At 38.7% G+C, this 26,857-nt stretch overlaps 1 protein-coding gene across 1 annotated transcript; it reads right to left on the reverse strand.

Moving 5' to 3' along the window:
• Window positions 1-887: 887 nt before the first annotated feature.
• On the reverse strand, window positions 888-8,845 carry LOC107667423 (adenosine 3'-phospho 5'-phosphosulfate transporter 2-like). Its single transcript, XM_016459091.1, has 10 exons — window positions 8,359-8,845; window positions 7,268-7,495; window positions 7,027-7,148; window positions 6,025-6,179; window positions 4,036-4,143; window positions 3,788-3,885; window positions 3,606-3,698; window positions 1,668-1,779; window positions 1,497-1,566; window positions 888-1,282 (listed from the first exon to the last, which is right to left on the reverse strand). Exons 2-10 carry the CDS (start codon window positions 7,478-7,480, stop codon window positions 1,132-1,134), a joined length of 1,122 nt encoding a protein of 373 aa, XP_016314577.1. The 5' UTR covers window positions 7,481-7,495; window positions 8,359-8,845; the 3' UTR covers window positions 888-1,131.
• Window positions 8,846-26,857: the final 18,012 nt, after the last annotated feature.

Below are 26,857 nucleotides of genomic sequence, written 5' to 3' on the forward strand. Positions count from 1 at the left end.
GCTAAAAGAAAGTTGGCATGCACAAGCAGTGAAAAAGTGCTAATGAAACCTCTCACACTGCTCTGCATTGGTGAATTTTATACCAATTACTCTTCATGAGTTTACTGATGTAAGTTAGTGCTCATTTACACAGTTACGCCTCTGATCACTAGAAGCTTTAACTGAAGAAAAACGAGCCAGGGGAGCAATTGGAGGTTCTTTGCCTTGCTAAAGAGCACCTCAGTCATGGGTACTAAAGGTGGAAAAGACCACTGTTCATTCACTCCCCCCACCTACAATTCCTGCCGGTACTGAGACTCAAACCCACGACCTTCGGGTTATAACCCTCTAACCTTTAGGCCACAACTGTCCCCTGCTAAAAGTGAATTTGCATTCCACTGAAAAATTTAAAACATATGGATCTGGAAAACAGATATGGACATGAGTGTGTGTAAATCAAAATTAATTTTTGTGTGAACTAACCCATAAGATAATATTCTTATTATCTTATCTGCATTCATTTCTGTGCCTCTTTATAACAAAAATAATGATTGTTTAAAACAGGTTTCCTGATAAACACACTCATTTTTTTAGGATAATCAACTTATGGACCTGTCTGAATCAACTTCTCAGTTTGTTTTTAATGTAAAAACAGCCACCCTTTCACCAAACAAATGGTTAGCAAATATGGCAGCTGATAAGCTGAACCTTTTCTGAATGTCAGCCCTTTAAACAGACAGAATCATTGAGTTCTTTTCACCTGTGCAATTGCAGTTACCTCAAAAAATAGAGTCCTGACTTGAATGTCAGCTGTTGCCGTTACTTTACGGCACATGCAGGTGAAATGTATTCTATTAAAATGTAACTGGCTCCCATCAGGCCAACATTCATTTGGACTTGATTTAAAAAAAAAAAAAAAAAGGGATTTTCTACTGAAACCATTTCCATCTTCAGTTTCCACCTTTGTCCAGTGCAAATCTTTGCTTTTTGGCTCTAGTTTATGGTCCCTTTGATTCAAACAGGTCTCCACACTCCATGCGTGCCAATTCGACTCGCTGATCTGCCCCATCTTGGTCTCCCAAACCACACCTGAGCATCAGCTGATGTAAGACGTAGGAAAAGCCCATCTATTAAACTTTTGAGTTCATCCTCCTACACGTCCTGAGACAGCAGACGCACCTTCCTCCCGCTGAGCACTCGTTTTCTGAGCTCTGCTAAGGAGGGAAGCTTCATTTTGTCTTTGTTTTTGCTGTAAACATTAAGGAAGATACCAAACACCACCAGAAGACCACCCCAAACGTACCTGCGAAAGAACCATTGTACGTCATACTCAACAAAACAGAAACATGTCATTAGTATAACCAACACTCAACATGACATTAAAACTGACCCAATCAAATGCTGATGGATAAAATCCAATTGCATTATTTGCTCAGCATTGTTGCATTTGGAAATACACCTCAATACGTTATGAAAGTAGTTTCATGTTGTGTTTAAAGAGATTCTGGTTCACTTACTGAAAAGTGAAAGGTTTTGAAAAGAACAGAAATGACAACACGATAGTCATGGCTTTTCTTCCTGTAGTCACTGGAGAGAGGAGAAAAAAGTGCATTAATTCACTATCTTTATTTACTAAATTTGAATGATCATCCCAAAAGTACTTACATATATGAGAGGGCGTGTCTTACCTGTGACAGCAACCAGTGCTCCATAAAGTTTTATCAGAGCCAGGACGAATGAAATGCCAAAATATCCCATCAGTGAAAATAAGAATGCGTAACCGTATGTCGTCACTGGATGCTGAGTGAGTAAAACATAGTTTTAAGGACAGAATGCATTTAGATATTAAAAATACAGTATTTCAAAGGCTCATGTCATGTGAAACTTCTAGTTCCTGTTCCTTTGAAATGAAAGAGTCTTGTGCTTGCGTAAACATTATGATTAGATTTATGCATTGCGTTAGCAGCGCAAAAGGCCGTGGGTTCGATTCCCAGGGAACACACATACTGGTAAAAAATGTATAGCCTGAATGCACTGTAAGTCGCTTTGGATAAAAGCGTCTGCTAAATGCATAAATTATTATTATTATAAATTATTAGATTTACATCACAGTTTTGTGGTTCTAGTTTTTATTTGGGTCAGTTAATATGAACCACCAATAAATATGAAAATTATGTTGCTGCAAGGGGTGTACCAATTAGAAAATCAGAAAAGCAATCACAACCATGAGTTCAATAACTTATGAACATCCGCATTTATATATCAACACTAGGGCTGCATGATATTGGGAAAAAAAAAATACTGACACTATATTGCAATATTAAAAAATGAAGCAATTTCCATTTGGAAATAATTAATCATTGTAGAATGATTGGGGTGATTTTGTAGGGAAGTGCATCTGCATAGAAAAAAATAAATAAATAAAAATAATACAGACAAACACTCTTTAAATATTTTTAGTGCTGAATGATTTGGGAAAAACTAAAAAATCTTTCCATTTGAACAATATTCCTCATAGGCCATATTCACACTTTTTGAGCCATTTAATATAAAATAACTAGTAATTAGTTTTATATTTACTGTAATTATTAATAAATAAAAATGAGAAATATATTACTACTGTAATAATACTACAGCACTGTAAAAATTATAAACCATTTTATAAATTGCGATTTTTATTGTGATTATTCAATAAAATCTAAAAATAAGAAACATACTACTATTGCAATACTACTGCACTGTAAAATGAAATAAACAAGTATTCAGTAAACTCTAATAATAAATATAATAATAATTTAAATAATAACATAAATAATAGTTTTATAATACAAGTTAGGGGTGGGCCATATGATACAAATTTCATGATAACAATTTGATCTATTGTATTTGTTCTATTATCTGTAATTTGCTTTCTTCATTTTTATTTTTCAACAAACAAACAAATAAATTAATACATAAATAAATACTGTCCCAGGAGCTTGGGGTAAAAATGCCACAAAAATTAACAAAATTTCCCCCTAAATTCTGGATGGGGGGATATGGCCCTGGACAATTACATTACATCTACTGTCACGATTAAAGTGAAATATAAAAATGAATGAAAAGTGTAGATTGAACATTACATTTAGATGTAAATAAGCATGCCATCAGCTTCTGTTCCAATGTAAAGATGACTTTTGTTGATGCTAATACAATTTTATTGGTGATAAAACTGGTAGTATTCTAATTAAAAGTAATTGGTTAAATTTAGATATTTGACATCAAATACAATACAGATGCATTTAATACGGTAATCATAAAAAAAAAAAGTCTATAAGGAGGTCAAAAATACCACTGGAAATCAATTCCAGGGTGCAAATATTGCCTCTTAATGGACAAGTTAATGTCTGACCCTAAATGATAATGTTCTAGAAAAATAGTTAACCGGTCACAACAGATTCTATTTACATACAGTAGTCTTAAAGGTACAACATCAAGAACAGCCTGGTAAATTCTAAAGAGTCAGAAGAAGGATGAAAAACTGCCACAACTGTTTGTGCAAAATTTTAATTATAATAATTATTTATATTTTTGAATTCCAAATGAATGTGTACTTTACTGCAAAATATATTTGTGTTAAAACCCACCTGAGAACAGAAAGAAACAGCAGGTCCAAGCCCCCCAACAGACAGCAGCCCCATCAAAATATACACAAAACCAATAGAATAGGAATATAAAACCTGCAACACATGGACAACAATGAATAATACTTCTGCACACAAGAGAGACAAACCATATAATGATGGTCTTAATTCTAAATAATTAGTACCATCTCTGAATTGGTTCCGTTATGGAGTTTCATGGCTTTTTCCTGCACATTTCCAATAGCAGCATCCGCACAGAGGGCCAGAGATATGAGAATTACCCCTAGAAACAACAAACAACCATAACATTTCCATTACATTTCGTTTTAAAAAAAATCATTCTTATGCAGACAGTAGATTATTCTTAGCAAGACAGCTCACTAGATTTTGGAACAACCATAGTCAACAGACTGACAAAAAAGCAGTTCTGTACCTGTTACATTGAAGTTTGGGGCAATCTTGCTGTCTGCCAGTGTAAACCAGATCAGACCGAGACTCATGCACAGAGCAGCAGACACGTCTGCAACGTTGTAGCGTTTCCCTAAAAACAAACAACATCATCAAGCTCTATCAAGAAACTCTGCCATGGATCAACTCAAACACGTCACAGAAGTCGCATAAACATGGATCTGATCTTCTGCTAAGCTGAGGGCCTTATCGTCTGGGTCCTTTGAGTTCTGGCTGCAGGTTTGACACTGGCTGCAGGTAGACTTTACAAAGATCTTTGAACAAGTTCAACGGTAAACTGATGTTGAAGAGAGAGAAGGAGTTTTTGTGCTTTTTATGCTGGATTCTTCAACTCATCACAAGCAAACATGCGAGGAGAATGAGTTTGAGGTTGGACATGAAAATGCAAAGACCAGAAAAAAAAACAAAAACAAGAAAGGTCGAAGAGTGTTCTCAAACAGGTAACTGCCGTGGGGATGGAGGTGATGCAGCAGGTTGCTCTGCATCACTTTGATTCCGTCCAGCTTTGATGGGTTTGCATCTTGAGCGCATGCTCAACCAACGTCCCGCTGATCTTACACACCAGCCTCAGGGGACACAAGGTCTATGATTCCAGAGAAAGAAAAAAAAAGATATATATCCCCATAAAAAGAGAGGGGAGAACTGTTCAGCTGGTTTCATTCTGTCTTGTTCAGGATATCAAAACTCCAATCCAATTCTTGCATAAGAAAAGCGAAGGACTCCAAAACAGTGGCCAATGAAAGAAGCGGCATAAGAACAAGGAACTTGTTCACAGAAAATTACAAACCTGCGAAAAAAAAAAACAAGTCAACTGACTTAATTTTAATTTACCCACAAATCAGTCAACCTTATTGTGCTAACTCAAACCCATATATGACTTTTCTTCCATGAAAAATCTATATGCAGCTCTTCTCTTTACATAGGGACCACAGCTGTTAGACTAATATTCAACTGACTTAATTTTAATTTACCCACAAATCAGACAACCTTATTGTGCTAACTCAAACCCATATATGACTTTTCTTCCATGAAAAATCTATATGCAGCTCTTCTCTTTACATAGGGACCACAGCTGTTAGACTAATATATATATATATATATATATATATATATATACACACACACACAATTAGTATGCTATACTCCACAATATATATTAATTCAGTATTTTCTTCTAAATTTCAAGCTTAGGCTGAAATGTAAGTCATTATTCACTCATTATTTTTTCTCTGCTGCACCTTAAAATCTCCTGCTCAATATTTCTGAATAACAACTTTGCTGTTGGCATTATTTGGTTGCAGAATACTTATAATAATAATGCAAAAGTAATATGGACTCCTTCAATCATACTTTGTTGTTGTCCTTTTTGGAGCTTGATCACTACGCACACTATGAACTGTTACAAAAATGCTCAGTTTGTGTTCCATGGAAGAAAGTAACACCATATCTACAGCATCCTTTGTGACACATCTAGTGTAGACAGCTTCACTGATTATAATGCGTTCTATTTGTTTTTTATGGAGTACAGTAATGCCTATAGTAAAAAACAGTTATAGTGTGAAATATAATTAGTGTTTAATATAACTTTTGTTTCTATATTTTTAATTTTAGTATATTTTAAAATAGAAGTACATTTAAATATTTCTTGTGATGGCAAAGCTGAATTTTCAGCAACCATTACTCCAAACTTTAGTGTCACATGATCCTTCAGAAATCATTCTAATATGCTGATTCGGTGCTCAGTAAACATTTCCTATTATTTTGAATGTTGAAAACAGTGAAACCGTGATGCATATTTTTCATGATTCTATGACAAATAGAAAGCTTAAAGGAACAGTATTTATTGAAAAATATTTTTTAAACAATATAAATGTATTTATTGTTTCTTTTTTTCAGTCTGCATTGAATGTGGAGACATTAAAAGACTAACAATCAGGAATATGATCTGTTGTACCTTGTATAAAAACTCCTCCGATCATGACAGGAATGAGTTTGCAGCACTTAAATATGACTTGTGTAGGGTAGTTCAAGTATCCTAAAGAAGTGTTGGATAGGCCCATGGTCCCAACTGTTAAAAATGCGATGATCATGTAGGTTTTGCATGGTATCCTGAAAAAAAAGTAGAAGAGGCATTCCATTAAGTTGTTTTCTTATTTTGTTAATACTAGTTTTATGTTAATGTAAAACAAAAGTTGGTATAACTTTAATGTTGATGTTAAGAAATTGAATAGAAAATCCATTTAATAGAGGTATCGGTATCAATCAGCATGTTTACATGCTCACCAGTAAGCTGATAACTCACAAATATCAGCTTATTAAAATAACCAGTTTTCCCCGTTTACATGCACATCAAGTAAACCATGTTTACATGACTTTATTAATAGATCAGGTTATTTCCCTGCAGTAATGTCAAAACATAGCTAATCACTTGCGTATCTGTCTCCGAGTATTCCATATGTTGTCAGTTTGTGATGTTAAAGCTTGCATGTCAGCGGGAAACTTACAGATCACATATTATACTCATGCATTTACAGAAGCAGCATTTTGACTGACTGACTCTGCCTGGATGTGTTTAAATCTGCACTAAGGATGTGTTCCTGTCACGTATCACACATGCATACTTCAATAAGCCAACGGAAAGTAGGTTAATGCGTTTACATGCCGCGCGAAATCGGGGTAAGAGGCAAAAAACTACCTGTGTCGACCAGTTTATGCTTATGCTGTTTATGACCTTTACTCCGATAAAAGAAAACGGGTTACTGCATTTACATGACCAAGTGCGCTGTTGGCATATTAAGCATAATCAGCTTAAGAACGTGCATGTAGTTCTGAATGATACTGCAGCTGGTTGCAAAAAAAAAAAAACACCTTTAGGAAAAGAAAACCTACAGAGCCAGAACACTTTCTATTTTAACTGAGGGTTATTTTTTAATTGGTCGACAGCCCCAGAAATTACCTTCTCCTCTTATCCTGAGTAAGCTGCAACTCCACCAAACCAAACAAGGAGTAAAATCCAAACTGCACTAAAGTCAGATACCAGCCAAATGGCTTGAAGCCCTCCACAGAGAATATCAGCTCCTGAAAACACAGAGACTAACAAGTTAGCAATGTCACATAGTAAAACATGACTTTAGCTTCACCGCAGACACAAATATAAAGCCAACGATCACAAATTAAGTAATGGGCCAGACTGTCACCTGCAGGTAGCCATAGATGAGGTAAAAGAGGAAGACGCCGGCCACACAGATGAAGAACTGTGTTGGTGTGTTGAAGCTGTTGAGGTTGATGCCCAGCACTCTGAGCTCCTCCACCGATTTGATATGAGGTGACATGACCTCTGTGGATGAGGGCACAGATATGGAGATGTGCTTCCTCGAGCTGTAATTCCCAAGCCCAAATTTGCCACTCATGATGTCTGCAGGCTCCTGGAATTCAAAACAATTCATCCACAATCTGAACTTACATACTTTAACTTCACTGTCTACTAAAGATCAATATCCAGTCGTTGAGTCTGATGTCACGTCACATCTGTTTCGATGAAGAAACAAACTCCACTACATCTTGGATGGCCTGAGGGTGAGTATATTTTAATTTCTGGGTGAACTATTGTTTTAAAGCTGTGCTATAAATGCATAGCGCTCATTAATGTCTGTACTCTAACCTGAAATGAAGTAGAGGCTTGGACCGGAAAACATTATTCAGTACATCACGACTTTTTTGGTCTGCACCAAAATTTTCTTGTTAAATCAAGTTCATAAAATCAATTTATATGGGAACACCTGTCAGTCATTTTGCTTAGTTTATTCTTTGCTCTCTCTCACACACACTATAACAGTTCTGATAAAGTAACAGTAGCAATTATAGCCTAGTTTGTTGGTGGAAAAAATTATTAACATGCTATATTTTGTATGGTTCAGTGTCATACATTGAAAAACACTTTTCTAAATAGTTTTTGTGCACATAAACATGCTTATAATTCAAAACAAAGCTTTTATTTCTGTTGTTGCTTACACAAAACATTTAGATGAGGGAAAGATCCTCTAATGCAACAGTGGTAGCATGACACAATAATTGTAACACATTCGATATACACCATGGTATTAACTTATATACATAAATTATATAATTTATATATAATTGCGGTCAAAGACACTTAAAGAATACCACTGAATTGCACATATTTAAAATGCCATACCATGGTAACTTAACTGGTATTTGTTAATGTCTGTGCATTCACGGTATACTGATTCATGCATTTTTAAACTGAGAAAAGACGACAGAATCTTACCAGAATGACCCAGAGAAGTTCAGAGTGATTGACCAATTTAATCAGAATCACACTGATCAGATGGGAGTGATCTCACATCTCACCCAGCTCACAGCACGATAAACGACGAGCCCCAGCACTGACACGCATGGCAGGATCAATATGTGACTTCACCGTGCAGCATGAGCGTGAGATCAGTGTTTAAACACAAAATCGCTCCCTCATATGGGATTTAGAAGAGATAAAGAGTGTTAGCGGCTAAGCTAACACCTGCTGCTCGGCTCCACTTCCGGGATTAAAGTCAGTTTTAAGCGCTCGTCTCAAGGTGATACAGACATCTTTACATCGATCCAATCAAACGGAACACAAAACAAACCCTTCATCCATAAAAACGTATGTCAACGTGCAAACTTTACGATGATTCTAAAGGTTTTCATATTGTTCTGTTTTCCGGCAGCAGCCAACAGCTTCCGGTGAACTCTGACCCCGTGACCGACGTCACTGAACACCCACGTGTCAGTCTGAACCAGATCTGAACACACTGCACTGATAGATTTGAGGTTGGAGAACAATAATAATAATAATAATAATAATAAAACATATTGTATTGTAATCAATCTATACTATGATTTGCAATGTATTATTATTATTATTATTAGAGAGGGCTATTTTCTGGCTGTTGTTAAAGGGATAGTTCACCCAAAAATGAAAATTATGTCATTAATTACTCACCCTCATGTCGTTTCAAACCCATAAGACCTTCGTTAATCTTCAGAACACAAAGTAAGATATTTTTGATGGAATCTGAGAGCTGTCTGACCCTGCCTAGACAGCAACGCAACTGACATGTTCCTAAGTCCAGAAACATAGCAAGGAGATCGGTAAAATAATCCATGTGACATCAGGGGTTCAACCGTAATTTTACGAAGCTACGAGAATACTTTTTTTTGTATTGCAAACCCTGAATGGTTTAGCACCTCAGTATTTGAACGAGCTCTTGTTACATTATAGTCCTCCACATCCGCTGCGTTCTCAAAACTCTGGCCATTTGATAATACCTAGAATATCAAAATCAACTGTGGGCGGCAGATCCTTTTCCTATTTAGCGCCCAAACTCTGGAATAACCTACCTAACGACACACTATTTTCCTAATTAATGCTGTTCAGTTGCTTTGACACAATCTGTATTGTTAAAAGCGCTATATAAATAAAGGTGACTTGACTTGACTTGACTTTTTGCTTGAAAGAAAAAAAGAAAACGACTTTATTCAACAATTCGTCTCCTCCGCGTCAACCTGGTGCCATTTTGGAGAGTATCTGCTGGACGTAAACAGTGTATGCTGTTCTGTGTCAGCGGCGTCACACGGATACGCTGTTTCTGTTCAGATCAAATCACAACAACGTAGGAAACAGATCCAGCGTGACGTGATGGATTATTTTACCGATCTCCTTGCTACGTTTCTGGACTTGGGAACATGTCAGTTGTATTGCTGTCTATGCAGGGTCAGACAGCTCTCAGATTCCATCAAAAATATCTTAATTTGTGTTCCGAAGATGAACGAAGGTCTTTCGGGTTTGAAACGACATGACAGAATTTTCATTTTTGGGTGAACTAACCCTTTAAACGCTTACTGTGGATAAGCATATAATAACAATAATAATAATAATAATAATGTTCAATGCCTTATTATTAATTAGGAGTAAAATTTTATAAGATTTATATTTGGCAAAATTTAATTTAGCAGCATTTTTGGGCATCATCAACACATAAGCACACATTTTTCATGCTGTCTGGGTCAGCTGTGCTTATAACCCAGAAAAATGTTGCACACCTTATGAGTGCCGCTTTTGTAAACTGTTATGAATTCCAAATTCTTGAGCACTGAACATAGCATGCCAAAGGTGCCTGGATTATATATATATATATATATATATATATATATATATATGTGTGTGTGTGTGTGTGTGTGTGTGTGTGAATCTTCCATCCTTGCATGATTTTTGGTTAATATTGGCCACAATGTGATGCCAAGTTTGCCACGCAATTTTTTAAATATTCTTTATATTAACATAAAAATGAAGTGATGAATTATAAGGTAATGTCATTCGCCAGACCCTACATAGGACAATTGGTTTGGAGAATGAATGAATGGATGGATATTTGCTAGATGCTACAGCTAATATTCTACCACAAATAGCATATTACCAGGGGTTCTGTGTTAACTAGATGCAATTTTATGACCTGGTAGTATATCGAAATTCTGATGCATTTCTTTCCACACACCCAGAGGGATGTAGCCTACTTTTCCATTACCAAAGAACCACATACTTTTAATGCATAGTATACAAGCATGCAAATTGGGACGTAACACAAGAAAATCCACTCGGCAGAAATCCGTCATTAGAAAATGTTTGACTTCTGCTTTTCTGAACAATTCTACTAGAACTCTGAAATAAGGACGATGAAAGATTACGTTTGTCAGTAAAGCAGATGAACAAATAATAATTTCATACCTGCTTTATTTCTTGTGTTGGTTTCATTTATAATATAAATAGAGCTACACAACGTGCGTTCTGCTAATGTTTTCCTGGCTGACCTGTATAACCTGTTTGTCCTGACTGACAGGAGAGTGCGTTTTGTGTATTTACGTCCTTGCTTTGCATGTATGTGAATGAATGTCATGCAAAAATAAAACAAAGTGATTTTGATCACCTTTAGATATCAACGAAAGGCTCAAGCAGCACACTACACACTTGCCCTTGTCCACAACATATGTGACCGAGCCATAGCTACGGATGGTCCATCTCTGGCGAGGGGTTATGATCCTATCTACCCCTCCCCCCGGCTCACCCAGCCGATCTCTTCCGCCCATTCATTTCCTGTGCTTCCCCTATAGATGACAGAGGCCTTTCCATCCACTGCGAGAGGTTAATTCACTCACGGACGGCATTATTTCTTTCCAGCCCCTTCCACAATATAAAAATTCAGAGTGGACAGGCCCATCTCTCATCCGTCTGAGATTTGATTGGAATGCTATTGCCTCCTGTCCCGAGGAGCCCTGCACTGGCTTGGCTGCACTTTATGACACTAAATAGCCAGGCTACAATTTTTCCATCTATTCAAAAAATTCTCTTAATAACTCATTCTTCCGGACGAGAGCCCTCACTCTCCACTCTCTGCCGAGGACAGGCACGTCCCATTTACGTCCACAGGTCACCAGAACGGAGACCTGGAAATGTCCAGAATCCAATGGGTTAATTAATCTCCGAATTTACTGCCCTTTCTCTGCCGCCCATTTGCCAAATCATAGTACCGTGGAGAGGCCCGTGCAATATTTACTGCCCGCTAATAGTATTCAGCAATGCACAGAACCATTCACATGCATGCCACCCATCTAACTTTACAAGTGATCTCATTTATCAACAATGACGGATTTGTGTAATGACTTTTACTTTTTGCAGCCCTTCACACCAGATCCTTCTAAATAATAAAATGGCTATTTATTGATTATTCAGAAAGGTACATATTCCCATAATGGTCTCAGACCAGATCAAATAACCAGTAATAAATAAAACATTGCATGCGGAAGGAAATGCGGTGGCTTTTCAAAGACTGAAATCTGGATCCAATGAGGCCTGTAGCTCAGTAAATCAGTAGGATTTTCTGAGAAAGCTGAATGGTTGAGTGATTCTGTGCATGGATCTGATTAGAATTCAGATGACCTAACAACTGCTGGGATCATGGATGAGTCTGCAACAAATGTGAGGAGTAGGACATGATTTATTATTAAGGATAACACCAATGTTTTAAAGGAATAGTTCACCTATAAATGGAAGTCAAGTCAAATTTCTTTGTCTAGCACTTTTCACAATACGAATTGTTTCAAAGCAGCTTTATAAAAAATCATGTTAATTTTTTTTACGATAACTTTAATAAATTATAGTACCATTTAGCAGATTAGAGCTGGGCAATAATACAGTTTAAATGTTATGACATATACAAGCAATCATGCAGTTGAGATTTGCTGTATATATAGCTTATAATGTGAATGCGCAATATGTGTGCGGATAAACTTGTATACTTATATATCCAAATACAAGAAGCTTTTTAAAAATGTCTCTCTAATGTCGCTCTAGTCTGCTGAATGTGGCTAAAAGGCATGAAATATTAAGATATTGTAAACATTAACATCATGATTTTCTGGCTTAGAACAAAACAAGTGTGAGTAAATAATGACAGACACTAAGTTCAATCCTCAGGGAATGTAATAACACATTAATATATATATATATATATAAAGTCAGAAAAAGACCAAATTAAATGTAGTATCTATATAGTTTGTTTCTCCACAATACAGCTAAAAGATTTGGAGCGTACGGTCAGAGCAGCGGCTCCTCTCCTCGTCTCTAATTCACTTTCCCACATGAAGAGTGAAATCACCTCATACATCTCTGGCCATTCCTACTGTGCCACCTTCAAAATTGAAAATACCAAAGGAGAAATTACACTGGCACCCCTTTTATGAAATAATCCTCAAATTTATTTGTTATATAATGCTTTTCTTCTCAACAACTGGGAAGAAAGGTTCTTTGCAGAGAGAACCCTTTAATGTTGCCCAATCTCATATTAAATTGGAGGTTTCTTAATAAGCCATTTTGGCTGTGTTATCCAGGGCTAAAGGGCCGTCTCTGTTGTTCTCCTCCTGTGCTTGTCTGAATCCTGCTGCATTACCTGGGAAACAGATGGTATCGGCCCAATATTACTTCTCAAAGTGCTCATATCCTCTCTCATGTTGTTTTCTTTGATCTACTGGGCTTCTGCTCTCACTTTTTTTTTGCGAGCCTGTCTCTCTCCCTGTCCTTCTCTCTTACTCTTAACTATTTGAGGTCAGCGCTCACTCAAACCGGAAAGCTCGGCCGTGTTGATATAACTCTTCTAAGATGGACTGTATTGACTTAATGTATATTTTATGTCTTTTTGATCAAAAGAGGAAATGACAGCATATCCTGGACAACAATGAAATACTTTTTTTCTGAGATGTCTAGATTGACATTTTTTTTTTTGTGCTCAGTTTGAAGGTACTAGATACTGCAAAAAAAATAAAAAATAATAATAAAATAAAAAATAAAATAAATAATACTAATACTAATACTAATAATATTAAAATATATATAAACCAATATATATATATATATATAAATATATTTTCAATTATAAGTGCAGGACTGTGCGAGATTTTACTCTAATTTTATTGTAAAAAGAAAGAAAGAAAAAAAAAACAGCAGCGCCTTCATTGCTGACAAGTCTCCATCAGTGCTTGAACATATTGAGGATCTTAAACCACTAACCACTAAACTAGTCGCCAAACCACCAGTGAGTTTTCTGAAAGATGCGCTGTGTTGTTGTAGTATCTTGGCACTAAGGGACTCGTGGACATGGATTCATTCACCAGAACACAACGCAATAACATTCTCTCTGCATAGACACCTGTCATATGTCATACGAACCTCTGGAGCTCTGCTGATAACTCCCGTCCTTTCTTTAAGACTTTAAAATGGAACTTAACAAATACTCAACATCAAATGCTCCCTGTTCAGCTGCAGCATAAAACACTAAATGAAATCCAGCTTGCAGCTTCTGGCGTTCTGTGGACTGTTTCTTGAGAACAACCAGGAGGGGGAAGCAGACTTCTGCTGAATGCTCAATGGTGGAAAAATAAAGAGCAATTAAAGATTAAATTTGAGATGATGGCAGCCAGGGGAATAATGTTCAGAGCAAAATTCTTTTAACATTATTGAATAATATCACATGTAGACATTCCTTTTACCAATTACTTACATACTTTAATGTGATTTAAATTAAAATGACCCCAACAAGATTTTAAAAGTTAAAAGTAAAAATTGCATACAGTATATTATGTATACTTCACATCATTTGTTTATTTGTTAAATTGTAATTATACTGTACTCCGTCTAATAACCTACATTAGAAATGTGTATAATCAGCGACCCTTTGCTGTCATTGTTTAGTTATCAAATTAATATACATATATATATATATACACACACACACACACACAAATAAAACATGGGTCAGTTGTCTCAAATGGCATAGATACACAAGCTGTATCCAAATAAATATAATATAATATTTAATAAAATTATAGTTATTAATCTTTTTTTTTGTTGTTTTTTTTGCTTATATGCAAAAGTCACATTGCTAGAATTTTTGATTGTGGTGCTATGCAGATTGTGTTTTGGGGAGTTGCTAACTGCTAACTAGGATTTATTTATTTATTTATTTATGTTGCTTACAGATGTAATATAACACCAGCTGCACAATATCATTCATATCTGTACCACAACCAATGTGGGATGACTTTGACCTCTAATGTTAATACTTGAGAAATAGCCTGCCTAAGCAAACACCTCTAAATATGTTGTGTGTGTGTTACTTACTCTTGTAAAAACACAATAGTAAGTATCACAATGTTTTTACAAATGCTTATTGTAAAATCAAAATATAATATACTTATCCATAGCCCAGGGATTATCCGCACAATGACACATTGTTAAACTGTTCAAAGTGGCAATGGAAGTTTGTTTAATTTTGCCCCGAGCCATCTCTGTGTTCGCGGTGACTAGAACGCTCAGCTGTGTGACGTCACGCTGCTTTAATGTGGCTTTGATTGACAGCTGGAGGATTGGCATTATGGGCTGGAGGGTGTATGGGGGGTGGAGGGGACCCCCCCCTCCCCTCCCCTCAGCTGGCACGGTGGGGCCTCTGGGTTTGAAGAATACTGATTTCATGAAAGACACACTGGATGTCTCTCCTTCATAAACTTAGCACAATGAATCGTGTGGTCAGGAAGCAGAAGGGGGAAAAAAGAAAATTAAATTAAAGAGCTCACTGACAGCACAAAACATGCATATGATGTTTTATGACTTGCCAAAAGAGTTCAGCACCTGAGGTTTACTGGAGTCAGAGCTGTGCTTCAATCACCAGCTTTAGCAGGTTTGTCTTGGCACAGACAGGTAGAGACACGGAGAAATAAAGACATGAAAACAGAAAAAGAAGAAGGAAAGGCACACCAGGGAGGTTCAGGAACACATAGGCTCTAATCCAAATCCTAGTGGGCTTCCATGCTCTATACTGTCTAAATAGGCAGCTACCTTTAAAGGAATTTATATAGATACTTTTTGAGGCAGTCTATTGACTTTTGACTTGTGCAACCCACATTATATTTATAAAAAACAAACAAACAAACACTGTTGTTATATATTTGTGATATATTTTGGGGGAAATGGTGTAGGATTTACAATGCAGAAATTGCTAGCAAATTTCACAAATAATTACAAAGACACAGCAAATAACAAACTGAATTAATTGTGGATTTTTTTAAAGTAGAAAGACTGAAATAGTATTTCCTTGTAAAACGTACTCCAAAACTATTTATTATATTTATTTGTTTTGTTAATACACGTTTTATTTACAACTTCAAAAAATCAGCACATCCAAATATTGGGTAAAATTTTTAAGTTTTTGGTACTGCATTAACCTTAAATAGATATGTACAGTATAACCAACATTGTGTGCCATGATGCCTTTAAATGCCTATGTAGTTTTTGGAACAGAGCCATTGTGTGTATCATGTGTTTGTGTATAATCACACAGTTCTCAGAGTTCTGTTTGTGGTTTCATATGGGCTCATAATTACACTGTTTACTTTCCCGAGGTCTGATAAACTGTCCCACAAACTGCACACAAAAGTGACTCAACTCTTTATAAGACCTAATCTTTGGGGAGTTGTAACTGTAATGATGTTTAATTTAGCAAAACAGATCCATAAATCAGTATCAGATTTCAGATCGGAATACATTTAGATGTAGTGCAATTTCACATTTCTATTGTTCTTTATTTAGTGCTTTTGTGATATCTTCTTATTTTCCAGTACTGGGGAAATATAGCATAAATAATTTTTTTTTTTATTCCTTCTTACTAAATACCAAGCTCAGTCATGTCATTTTTGTGGTTAATGTATTTTTCTCTTGTTTTGTTTCTCTGCTTTTTGAATTATGCTTATACATTAGTTGTGGCAGTAGTGTCAGACATAAAGCATTTGTCTTTAATGTGCTGGGTTCAATACAACTTTTGTTTAGCATATGTAGCATGCTGTCAGTTATGATGGAAAAATAATTCTGACTCATCCCTCAGTCTGTAAAATCAAATAACAATCATGTTTACATCACTGCACTTACAATGGGAAATAGATGGAAAAAATCACTTACTAACTTAGACTTTACAAAGTTCTATCCAATATTTCAACTCAAGCTATGTAAAGCTGGTAAACTTTTGCACAATATGTGCAAATATACCAGAAAGGGACATGACATAACTGTGACTATCAAGTTTTTTCTGGTTAACACGGGTCAGTTGTCTCAAATGTCACAGGTACACAAGCTGTAACCAAAAAAAATATTCTGATATTATATTGTATTATATTATATTGCATTGTAATAGAAGTGCCAGGCTCCTTCACCACATAATAAAAACGTGCACCTTCACCGGAGTTCAAATCACCATGATCAATTGGATTGATCTGCAATTACTCACCATTCATAAGTGCACACCTCTCACTCAGTAGTTGTCTGGTCTCACCCTGAGCTTCGGACTGCTTACCTGTGTTCCATGTGCATCTCCAGCATTTTTCCAATCATGTGCTCCTTCTTTGTCTCCTGTGCTTCTTCATTTTGGGTCACCCTTGGTTGAGTCAACATCAACCCAAAATCCTTTGGAAGACCAGTGAAATCCTGAAGTGGGGCGACAGCTGTTTCCCGAATTGTTTCCCTCAAGTTCCTCCTCAGCACCGTCAAGTGCCACCAGTGCTAACTGTCCATTCAACATCTATTGAAAGTCCAGTGGAAATGCAACCTGTCAACATCCCATCCTGTTACACCCCCTTTAGTGATGTCTTCAACTGCCAACTGCCTCCACATTGGCCATGGGACTGTGCGATCGACCTCATACTGGGTGAGCCAGTGCCCGGTGGCAAGATTTATCCACTCTCCATCCCTGAACAGAAGGCCATGGAGGAATACATAGAGGAGGCATTACGGAAGAGGCTACATCCTTCCGTCTAAACCCCTGCTGCTTCGAGCTCCTTCTTAATGGCTAAGAAGGACGGAGGCTTGCGGCCTTGCATTGACTACAGAGCTCTCAACAAGATAACCGTAAATTTCCGATATCCACGTCCCCTCGTCCCAGCAGCTCTGGAACATCTCCGTGGTGCAGCCGTGTTCACCAAGTTTGACCTCCACAGTGCATACAACCTCATCTGGATGTGTGAGGGGGATGAGTGGAAGACAGCATTTGTGACACCTACAGGCAGGGGCAACTTAAGAAAACCAGAGGCCCCTGGGCTACAGCATTATGGTAGGCCCCCTACCCTAGATATTTTTTATTTTTTTTTTTGTGATGTTTTATTCACAAATTTCGGGAGGAGCATGCGCAGATAATTAACACGGCCAGTCCATCATCAGTAATTACACCATCTATCCAACCAGCACAAGAGAGAACCCCTATAAATAATCAAAGCAGCAGTCAAGGAGCCTGGGCCGCGCTCCAGATCTCACCGCAGCAAAGCCTCACTCGCTTCCCGTACGCAGCCGGGCCTCCAGCTCTCTTAGCAGACGCTGGCTCGAGGCTGCCCCCGCTAACGGTGCAGGCCATGTTGCAAATTAATTAATTTAAAGGTGAAGTCGCTAAAGGCAGGTTTTCGTGGCTAAAGTTTGTTAAACGACGTTGTGACGTAAACGGATGTTGATGCCATTTTTTAACCATGAAGCAAACGTTTTTTCCAAAGTTTATCATCCACACTGAAATGTCTGAAAGCGTTACATTCGCCTTACTGTGCATGTATAAAACCTCACTAAGATGATACAGACAGAACAGACATAATAAGTTTCACGCAATTCTTCTGGCAGGATCAATTAATTTACGGAAATATTTCACCATTTACTGACACGCCCACGGCGTACTCACTCAGAATTCTAATCTAAAACGCAACTGCCCTTGTGTTTTGCCGCAGGACAGCAATCGTGAGTACATTTTCTGTCGTCTTTTTAGGACCGTAATATCAAGAGCGTGCAAAGTAAATACTTTAGCAACAGTGCGAAAGTGAATAGCACATAACCGCAAAATTAGCTTACCGGTATAAACATGTCTATTGGTACAAGGCGTCACATGACTAAACATGCGTCATCGTTTTCAAAAGCCTCCGTTACTGCCTCCACTAGCAGTGCAGTCTACACAGGCTCTTCAGGACGTCACAACCAAACCCGCTTCCCATGGCCTACAGCTACAGCAGCTGAAGCAAACGTGAGGCTACCTCCATTTGTAACACAGGCCCACATCTCTTCCGCTCCCTCATGCTACTAATAACCATTTTTCTGTTCAGTGGCCTCCAGCTCCCGTAGCAGATGCTAACGTGAGCATGCCTCTGCTAGTGGTGTAGACCCATCCACAGCCCTTTCCTTACCCCACTCCCAACCCCCTCCCCTACCCATGGCCTGCAGCCCCACCATCCAACCCTAGCGTGAGACTGCCTCCGCTAATGGCACAGGCCCCGACGCCTGCCATTCCCCCTCTCTTCCCCTCCTTTTCTTCCGCCCCCGCTCCCAGAGCCGTCCCAAGCGTGAGCATGCCTCCGCTAATGGCCCAGGCCCTGACGCCCACCATTCCCCCTCTTTCTTCTGCTCCCTGAGCCGGCTTTATCTGTATTTCTCCACTGCCGCAGTAGTGTCTGCTCCCGCAGGAGCCTTTATCTGGAGCCTTTATCTGTATTTCCCCACTGCCGCAGCAGTGTCTGCTCCCACAGGAGCCTTTATCTGTATTTGACCGCTCCCGCTGGAGCCTTTTCTGTAATTCTCTACTGCCACAGCAGTGGCCGCTCCCGCAGGAACCTTTTCTGTATTTCTCTACTGCCGCAGCAGTGTCTGCTCCTGCAGGAGCCTTTTCTGTATTTCTCTACTGCCGCAGCAGTGTCTGCTCCCGCAGGAGCCTTTTCTGTATTTCTCTACTGCCGCAGCAGTGTCTGCTCCCGCAGGAGCCTTTATCTCTCTCTCCCACTGCCGCAGGAGTGTCTGCTCCCGCAGGAGCCTTTATCTCTCTCTCCCACTGGCGCAGCAGTGCCCGCTTCCGCAGAAGCCACACTCTCTTTCTTTTTTTTTTTCTTTTTTTCAGACACCGCAGCAGTTCCCGCTCCTGCAGGAGCCTTTGTCTGTATTTTACACTGCCGCAGCAGTCCTCGCTTCCGCAGAAGCCATTTTCTCTTTTCAGATGCTGTAGCAGTTCCCATTCCCACAGGAGTTTTATTTTCAGATGCAGCAGCAGCACCCGCTTCCGCAGAAGCCATTTTCTCTTTTCAGATGCCGTAGCAGTTCCTGTTCCCACAGGAGTTTTTATTTTCAGATGCCGCAGCAGTGCCCGCTTCTGCAGAAGCCTCTAGTTCTGTCTTCTAAAGCCTCAGAAGTGCCGCTACTACAAGCGAGGTCCAGCACCCCACCAATCTTAAGCTTTGCAAATTTTTGGGAGTTATCAATGCTCCTCTCTGGCTGCTGTCCCGTACTAAATTGTATATTTGGGGGAGCGCACTGGGTCCGGGCTAAAATACCGAGCTCTGAGCCCTCTCCCCGGACAGCACGGCAAATATGCATAACCTTTACTCAGTTTATTATATGTAAGTGTGAACTCGTGAAGTGATGTTTTATTAACATATTTCGGGAGGAGCACGCGCAGATAATTAACACGGCCAGTCGATCATCAGTAATTACACCATCTATCCAACCAGCACAAGAGAGAACCCCTATAAATAATCAAAGCAGCCTTACCTTCATTTTCTCTAGTCTTTCAGCATCCCTCCACCACCCCGATTCCTCACCTTTAGCCCGTTCCTACCCCAGCACGGGGAGGAGCACTCAGGTGAGCGCTCTGGGTCCGGGCTAAAAAACCAAGCCCGGACACCTCTTCCCGGACAGGGGGAGTACCCCGGGCTCGAGAGTGATTACCGAGCTCTGAGCCCTCTCCCCGGACAGCACGCCAAATACGCATAACCTTTACTCAGTTTATTATATATAAGTGTGAACTCGTGAATTAGCTTCAGTTTTTTTAGCTTATTTATGTTGAATTTCAAATTTTTCTTGTTGGCATGCTAGTTAACATTTACAGCACTGTTCTGCTTAAATATGAATATAAATGAATATGCAAATGTGTGGGGGAAACCTATACTAAACCATTCACTACATATACTACAAACAGGGCGTTTGTTTACAGAATGCTGTTGTCACTGCTGCAAACTCCCATATATACTAATAATTCTTGGAAAAATATAATTTACCTGCAGCCAGTAGGCCCCTCCCAAGTGTAGGCCCCTGGGCTTCAGCCCGTTAAAGCCTGTGTATTAATGCGCCCCTTCCTACAGGCCACTATGGATATCAGGTTATACCGTATGGCCTGGTCAACGTCCCCTGTGTTGTGTTCCAGGATTAAACTCCACAAGTTTGTGTTTGTCTACATTGATGATATCTTGGTGTATGGCTGAATATTGCCAGCACGTAGTGGAGATACTGCAATGCCTGAGAGAGTTCAACCTCTTCCTCAAAGCCGAGAAATGTTCCTTCCATCAGTCCTCAGTGCAGTTCCTTGGTTATCATATCAGCAAGAATGGTATCCAGATGGACGAGGGGAAGCTTGACGCCATCCGTAACTGGCCCACTCCCACAACCATCAAATAACTCCAACGTTTCTTGGGATATACCAACTTCTACTGCCACTTCATCAATAACTTCAGCTGTATTGTGCATCCACTCACCAGTCTCCTCAAAGGTTGGCCCAAGTCTCTGTCCTGGTCACCAGCTGCCATTCATGCCTTTTAGAAGCTCAAGGAATCATTTATCACCGCACCGCTCCTCACACATCCAGATCCCACAAGGCCTTTTTTAGAGGAGATTGATGCTTCCACCACTGGCGTTGAGGAGGTGCTGTCTCATCAGCATGGGGATTCCTTCCACACTCCTTCCATGTGCCTTCTTCTCCAAGCCAAGCCAAGCCAAGCCAAGGGCCACTGACCTATATATATATATATATATATATATATATATATAGTGAAAGTGGCGTGACATGTGGCCAAGTATGGTTACTAGGAATTAGTGCTCTGCGTTTAACCCATCCTAAGTGCACACACGCAGCAGTGAACACACACACACCGTGAACACACACCCGGAGCAGTGGGCAGCCATTTTTGCTGCGAGTTCGGTGCCTTGCTCAAGGGCACCTCAGTTGTGGCATTGAAGGTGGGAGAAAGCGCTGTACATTCACCTCCCCCACCTACAATTCCTGCCGGACTTGAGACTCGAACTCGTAACCTTTGGGGTACGAGTCCGACTCTCTAACCATTAGGCCACGACGTCCCCAAAACGTCCAGATAACTCTCCCTGGCAAAGAGGGATTATGACATCGGTAACAGGGAGTTACTTGCCATCAAGCTCACCTTAGAGAAATGGAGGCATTTGTTGGAGGGATCACAATAATACCTCCATGAGGCTAAGCGACTCACTCCAAGACAAGCCTGTTCTTCATGATTTTCAATTTCCCCATCTCCTATCGACCCGGTTCCAAGAACACCTGAGCAGATGCACTCTCCCGACTCCGACTCCTCTCTGGGCACTGGCTACCCAGGGGCCAATGTAACTCTCTCACTGTTCAAAGGTCAAGCATGGCTCAAGAGGTGAGGAGGTTCATGCAAGGATGCAGGGAATGTGCCATCTCTAAGAGCCCGTTCCTCAACGCCCCTGGTCACACCTAGGAGTAGACTTCATCATAGATCTACCGCCATCCTGTGGTAATACCTGAATATTAGTCATCGTAGATTGCTTCTCTAAATCCTGTCATCTGATTCCCCTCAGGAACTTATCTACTGCCATGGAGCAGAGCTCCTATTCCAGCATGTGTTCCGATACTTCAGCATCCCAGTGGATATTATGTCGGACAGGGGCCTGCAGTTCATCTCGAGAGTGTGGAAAGGCTTCTTCACCCTTCTATGTGTGATCGTGAGTCTCTCGTCTGGTTACCATCCACAGTCCAATGGGCAGACAGAGAGAAAGATCCAGTGTCATGACCGGTACCTTCTCCGACTCCTTCCTGCAGTTCACCTGTGTACTGTCGCTGTCATTTGCACGTGGTGGTTGTTTTGGTCCTGTCATTGTCATCCACATGTGGTGGAGCAATCAGCACTAACTCGTGGCGCTGCACGCTCCATAAGTCCCCACCTGTTACTCGTTCCCACTACCTATATATTCCTGTCGTTGTCTTCTTTCGGCGTGGGTATGTCTTATGTCTTTTTGTGCCGTATGGCTGTATTTTGAGTTTTCGCTCTCCTCTAAACACTTCTGCACTGTTTCCAGGATCCTCAGGCGAGAAATTAATTATTCGTATGTGGACAATGAGGCTAGATTGGGAGTGCTAGACTGGACGTTTCCAGTCATTCCTCTCAGCCCTCTGTCTCTGTGGATGTGTGCGCAGGGAGCGCCACACCACTTCATTCACCTGACTTTTGTGTTTCACTCTTTTGCTGGCTTTGTGATCTGAAATTTAGAATAAACTCTCTCTTTTGTTTGAACTGCATTTGAGTCCTCAATCCCTTTCCTGACACCCAGGAAGTTGGGAGATTCCTGCAAACCTTCTGCTATGGCCACCAGAACTCCTGGAGCCAGTTCCTGAGCCTGGGACGAGTATGCACAGAATTCCCTTTGTCAGCCTGCAACAGGTTTAACAATCTTCCAGTGCGTACTAGTCTATCAACCCCCCTTGTTCCTATGGTCTAGGGGAACCGTCAGACGTACAATCTGTAGTACAGTCCAGTGGTTCTGGGAGAGTGAGATAATCTGGGACGCATCCCATCACCAGCTTCAAAGGGCAGTGTGCCGACAAAGTATCCAGGCTGATGCCCGGTGGACCAACACTCCTCTATACCAACCCGGGCAGAAGGTCTGGCTTTCCACTCAGGACATCAGGATGCAACTGCCCTGCAAGAAGAGTTTCCTCGCTGAAAGTAAACAGACGTCTGCAGACGACATTGTGAGAGATGAGCCCGTCTGAGATATGTCCACCCCTTTCTCTCACTCTCACTATATTAATGACCATCTGCATCTCTCCGTCTCTCTGCCTACAGCGTGGAGTTAGTGTACAATTACATATAGTTTAATATATCTGCCATGCACCTTTAAACAAGCATCCTCAGTGCAGAGGGTGATTTGTCTTTTGCAGCCATTATGCCATTGTACATCTTGATAGCCACAGATTGCTCGCAGCCATGTTTAAGCATTAAATAGTGTATTATTATTTCACATAAATCAAGCAGGGACATGGGGGGGATTCATAAATTTTACATTTCACACAGACAGTATTTTAAAGCCTTTTCCATCTCACGGTGGAACATTAGCATGTAGAGCCATCTACACAGACGCACGCACACACACACACACACACACACACACACACACACACACACGGTATCACAGTGTGGAAAAATATTCAGAATCATTTTATGAAGTGTAAATTTAATTTTAATTAATTACTTAATTTAGTAATTTATTATAATTAACACTGAAAACACTACAAACTATGTGAGACGATTATTATAGATTTTGAGTTCTAATGACAGACTCTAATGATTTTAGTTTAAATATGAATAATATATTAATGCATTCAATCCTGTGTTTAAATTCTCAAGATCATTTTATTAGAATGTCCCCTGATACTGGTTCACAAAACAGTATGCCAGTTTAATTATTAAAAACAAACAAACAAATAAAGCATTTCGATCTTACAATTAAGCTTTTTATATTACATTAAATTAATATGAATTGAAGACAATATATTTCTTTAATTGTTTGATTAATTATTGATTCATGGAACAATCAGGCAAGCATTATACCATCAATCTTATGCATTTTGTGAATTTAATTATATTGACATTTTACGCATCATGCTTATGATATTCAAAAGTTAATTGTAATATTGATGAATGACTGAATAAATATAATAACTTAACACTGATGAATGCTGCATGTTTTCCCCATCCTTTAATCTTATTTCTGTAGTTTGTACTGTATTCATTTTGATTATCACTGAATACTGGATATCATTATTTTGCAACAAATATCGTATTCTTTCTACTTTTCAAAAAGGCCTTAATAATTTAATTATACTATAACTATTATTATTGTGGCTCTACAGTAATGCAAGTAGCAAACTAGACAACTACCCTAATACATTTTACACTACAGATATACTACACTTGTAAGTCAGGGGTTGTCAAATAGACCCTCCACTCAGATAAGCCAACCCAGGAATTACCTAATTTTAAAATGAAAGGTTTTATTGCTAGCACTGTATTACTTCCATTAGTAGCATTAACAAACGTTATGCTAAAACAGGGTCGACAGTTTCTGTATGTCATGTCCTGGACTTGTTACACTATTGACCAATGGAGAAATAGCTTTGTACGTAATAAAATCTACTGAATCTACTGAAGATGATTTTAGAGGTTGCTTTCTTGAGCTTTTTTTTTTTTTTTTTTTAATAAATCAATAGATAACACGGATCATATTCAGAAACATCCATTTTTTTTAGCAACTGTTTTACAGTGAAGCAAAACAACAAAGCTTAAAAATACTCTAGGATTTTGATTCAGTCACATATTATTTATGATACTATAAAACTCTAAATACAATTAAAAGAAATGACAATTTGTTGTTCTTAATATATTTCTGCAGAATAAATATTGTCAGTATAAAGTAATGCATTCCAATTCTCAGTGAAAGCTCACAGTGTCAGATCTCTGAAAATAAAGGATTGTGGGAGAACAGTGTGTGTGTGTGTGTGTGTGTGTAATGAATGTCTGACACAAGAACCCTTTGGTGTCAAAGTTGACGAAGGGTAGTTGGCGATAGAAGAGTGTGTATGTGTGTGTGTGTGTTAGTTAGAAGGCCTGTCTATCTTGTCTTTCTTCTCTGTAGGGCACATGTTTCCTTCCTGACAGGTGCTGGTAGCTCCATTTGTTCTTATGTTCCTGTCTGTGTTCATGTCTCCTGACAGTGGTGGTATCCTCTGGCGTGCCGTGCGGATCTTGATCACAGTCTCTTGGTAAATTTCACTGGGTTAAATACCTGCAAGGGTAAAAGTAAGTTAAACTGAATCAACATCAGCAGACATATCTACTCTAACCTGTCCACATTTTCTTCACCGTCAATGTGAACTCAAAGAATCACACTCTTTTATTACCTGAACGTTGTGGATTCTTGTGCAGGTGGATCCTCACTCTAGGAAGATGTACATAAGCTGAACTTTGAATAGAACTTTGAAGATGATCACTGTCAGTAACAGAACTGCAGAAATTCAGCAAAGCAGACACTGCAAAAATCACTTATCAGTTTCTCATCTTCCTTATCTTGAAATCTCCAATCCAGAATCTCAAAGTGTAACTTGTACCTTTTATGCCACTGACGTGATTTGCAGAAGACACACACTAAAATGTCATTATAGTCCATGTAACAAAAAAATCTTGTCAGGCATGTTTAGAATAAGAATTTGGATCACAGTGCCACAATACTTCAAACCACTAGGTTTTACTCATTTATCAGCAAAAAAGTTTTTTATACATTTAACCTATAATGAAACTGAATATGATCACTTTTTCTTTTATATAAGTGCATTTCAAAAAAGTATGTTGTATATATATATATATATACATTCAAAAAAATGGTGACACCCAGACTGATGCTTTATCTTGTGTTAACTCCGTGGGTTATATGGAGGAAATCTATCATGATTGGACTATAAAAACTGAAAAAAAAATGTGTTGTAATACTCAAATGTTATTTTGGAGTATGTACACAAAAAAATCAATCAATCAATCAATCAATTGAATATGATCACTTTTTCTTTTATATAAGTGCATTTCAAAAAAGTATGTTGTATATATATATATATACATTCAAAAAAATGGTGACACCCAGACTGATGCTTTATCTTGTGTTAACTCCGTGGGTTATATGGAGGAAATCTATCATGATTGGACTATAAAAACTGAAAAAAAAATGTGTTGTAATACTCAAATGTTATTTTGGAGTATGTACACAAAAAAATCAATCAATCAATCAATCAATCATTGTGGCAGTACAGTACTACATGTGGTTTTCCAATGGTTGATACTGATAACTAAAAAGTGTATTCTGAAATTAAACATTTTTCTTCTTTTTACCTAAATCTACTAAAAGTATTTGGCTTTAACATATATATATATATATATATATATATATATATATATGTGTCTCTGTCACTCACACATATGATGACAATATATATATATATATATATATATATATATATATATATGTTACTCTGACACTTACACTTATGATGACAATGGAACATTACAGTATGATTGTAAACAGTTGTATT

The sequence above is a fragment of the Sinocyclocheilus anshuiensis genome, unplaced genomic scaffold, assembly GCF_001515605.1.
Source record: "Sinocyclocheilus anshuiensis isolate Anshui unplaced genomic scaffold, SAMN03320099.WGS_v1.1 scaffold1519, whole genome shotgun sequence".
NCBI lineage: Eukaryota > Metazoa > Chordata > Actinopteri > Cypriniformes > Cyprinidae > Sinocyclocheilus > Sinocyclocheilus anshuiensis.

What these genes read in the sequence shown, in the direction of transcription:
- LOC107667423 (XM_016459091.1), bottom strand. Translation starts at nt 7,480, where the DNA reads ATGAGTGGCAAATTTGGGCTTGGGAATTACAGCTCGAGGAAGCACATC. An exon ending in ACGGAACCAATTCAGAGATG is followed by an intron (nt 3,699 to 3,787) that starts GTACTAATTATT and finishes CATGTGTTGCAG; the next exon opens with GTTTTATATTCCTATTCTAT. An exon ending in AGCACTGGTTGCTGTCACAG is followed by an intron (nt 1,567 to 1,667) that starts GTAAGACACGCC and finishes TCCTCTCTCCAG; the next exon opens with TGACTACAGGAAGAAAAGCC.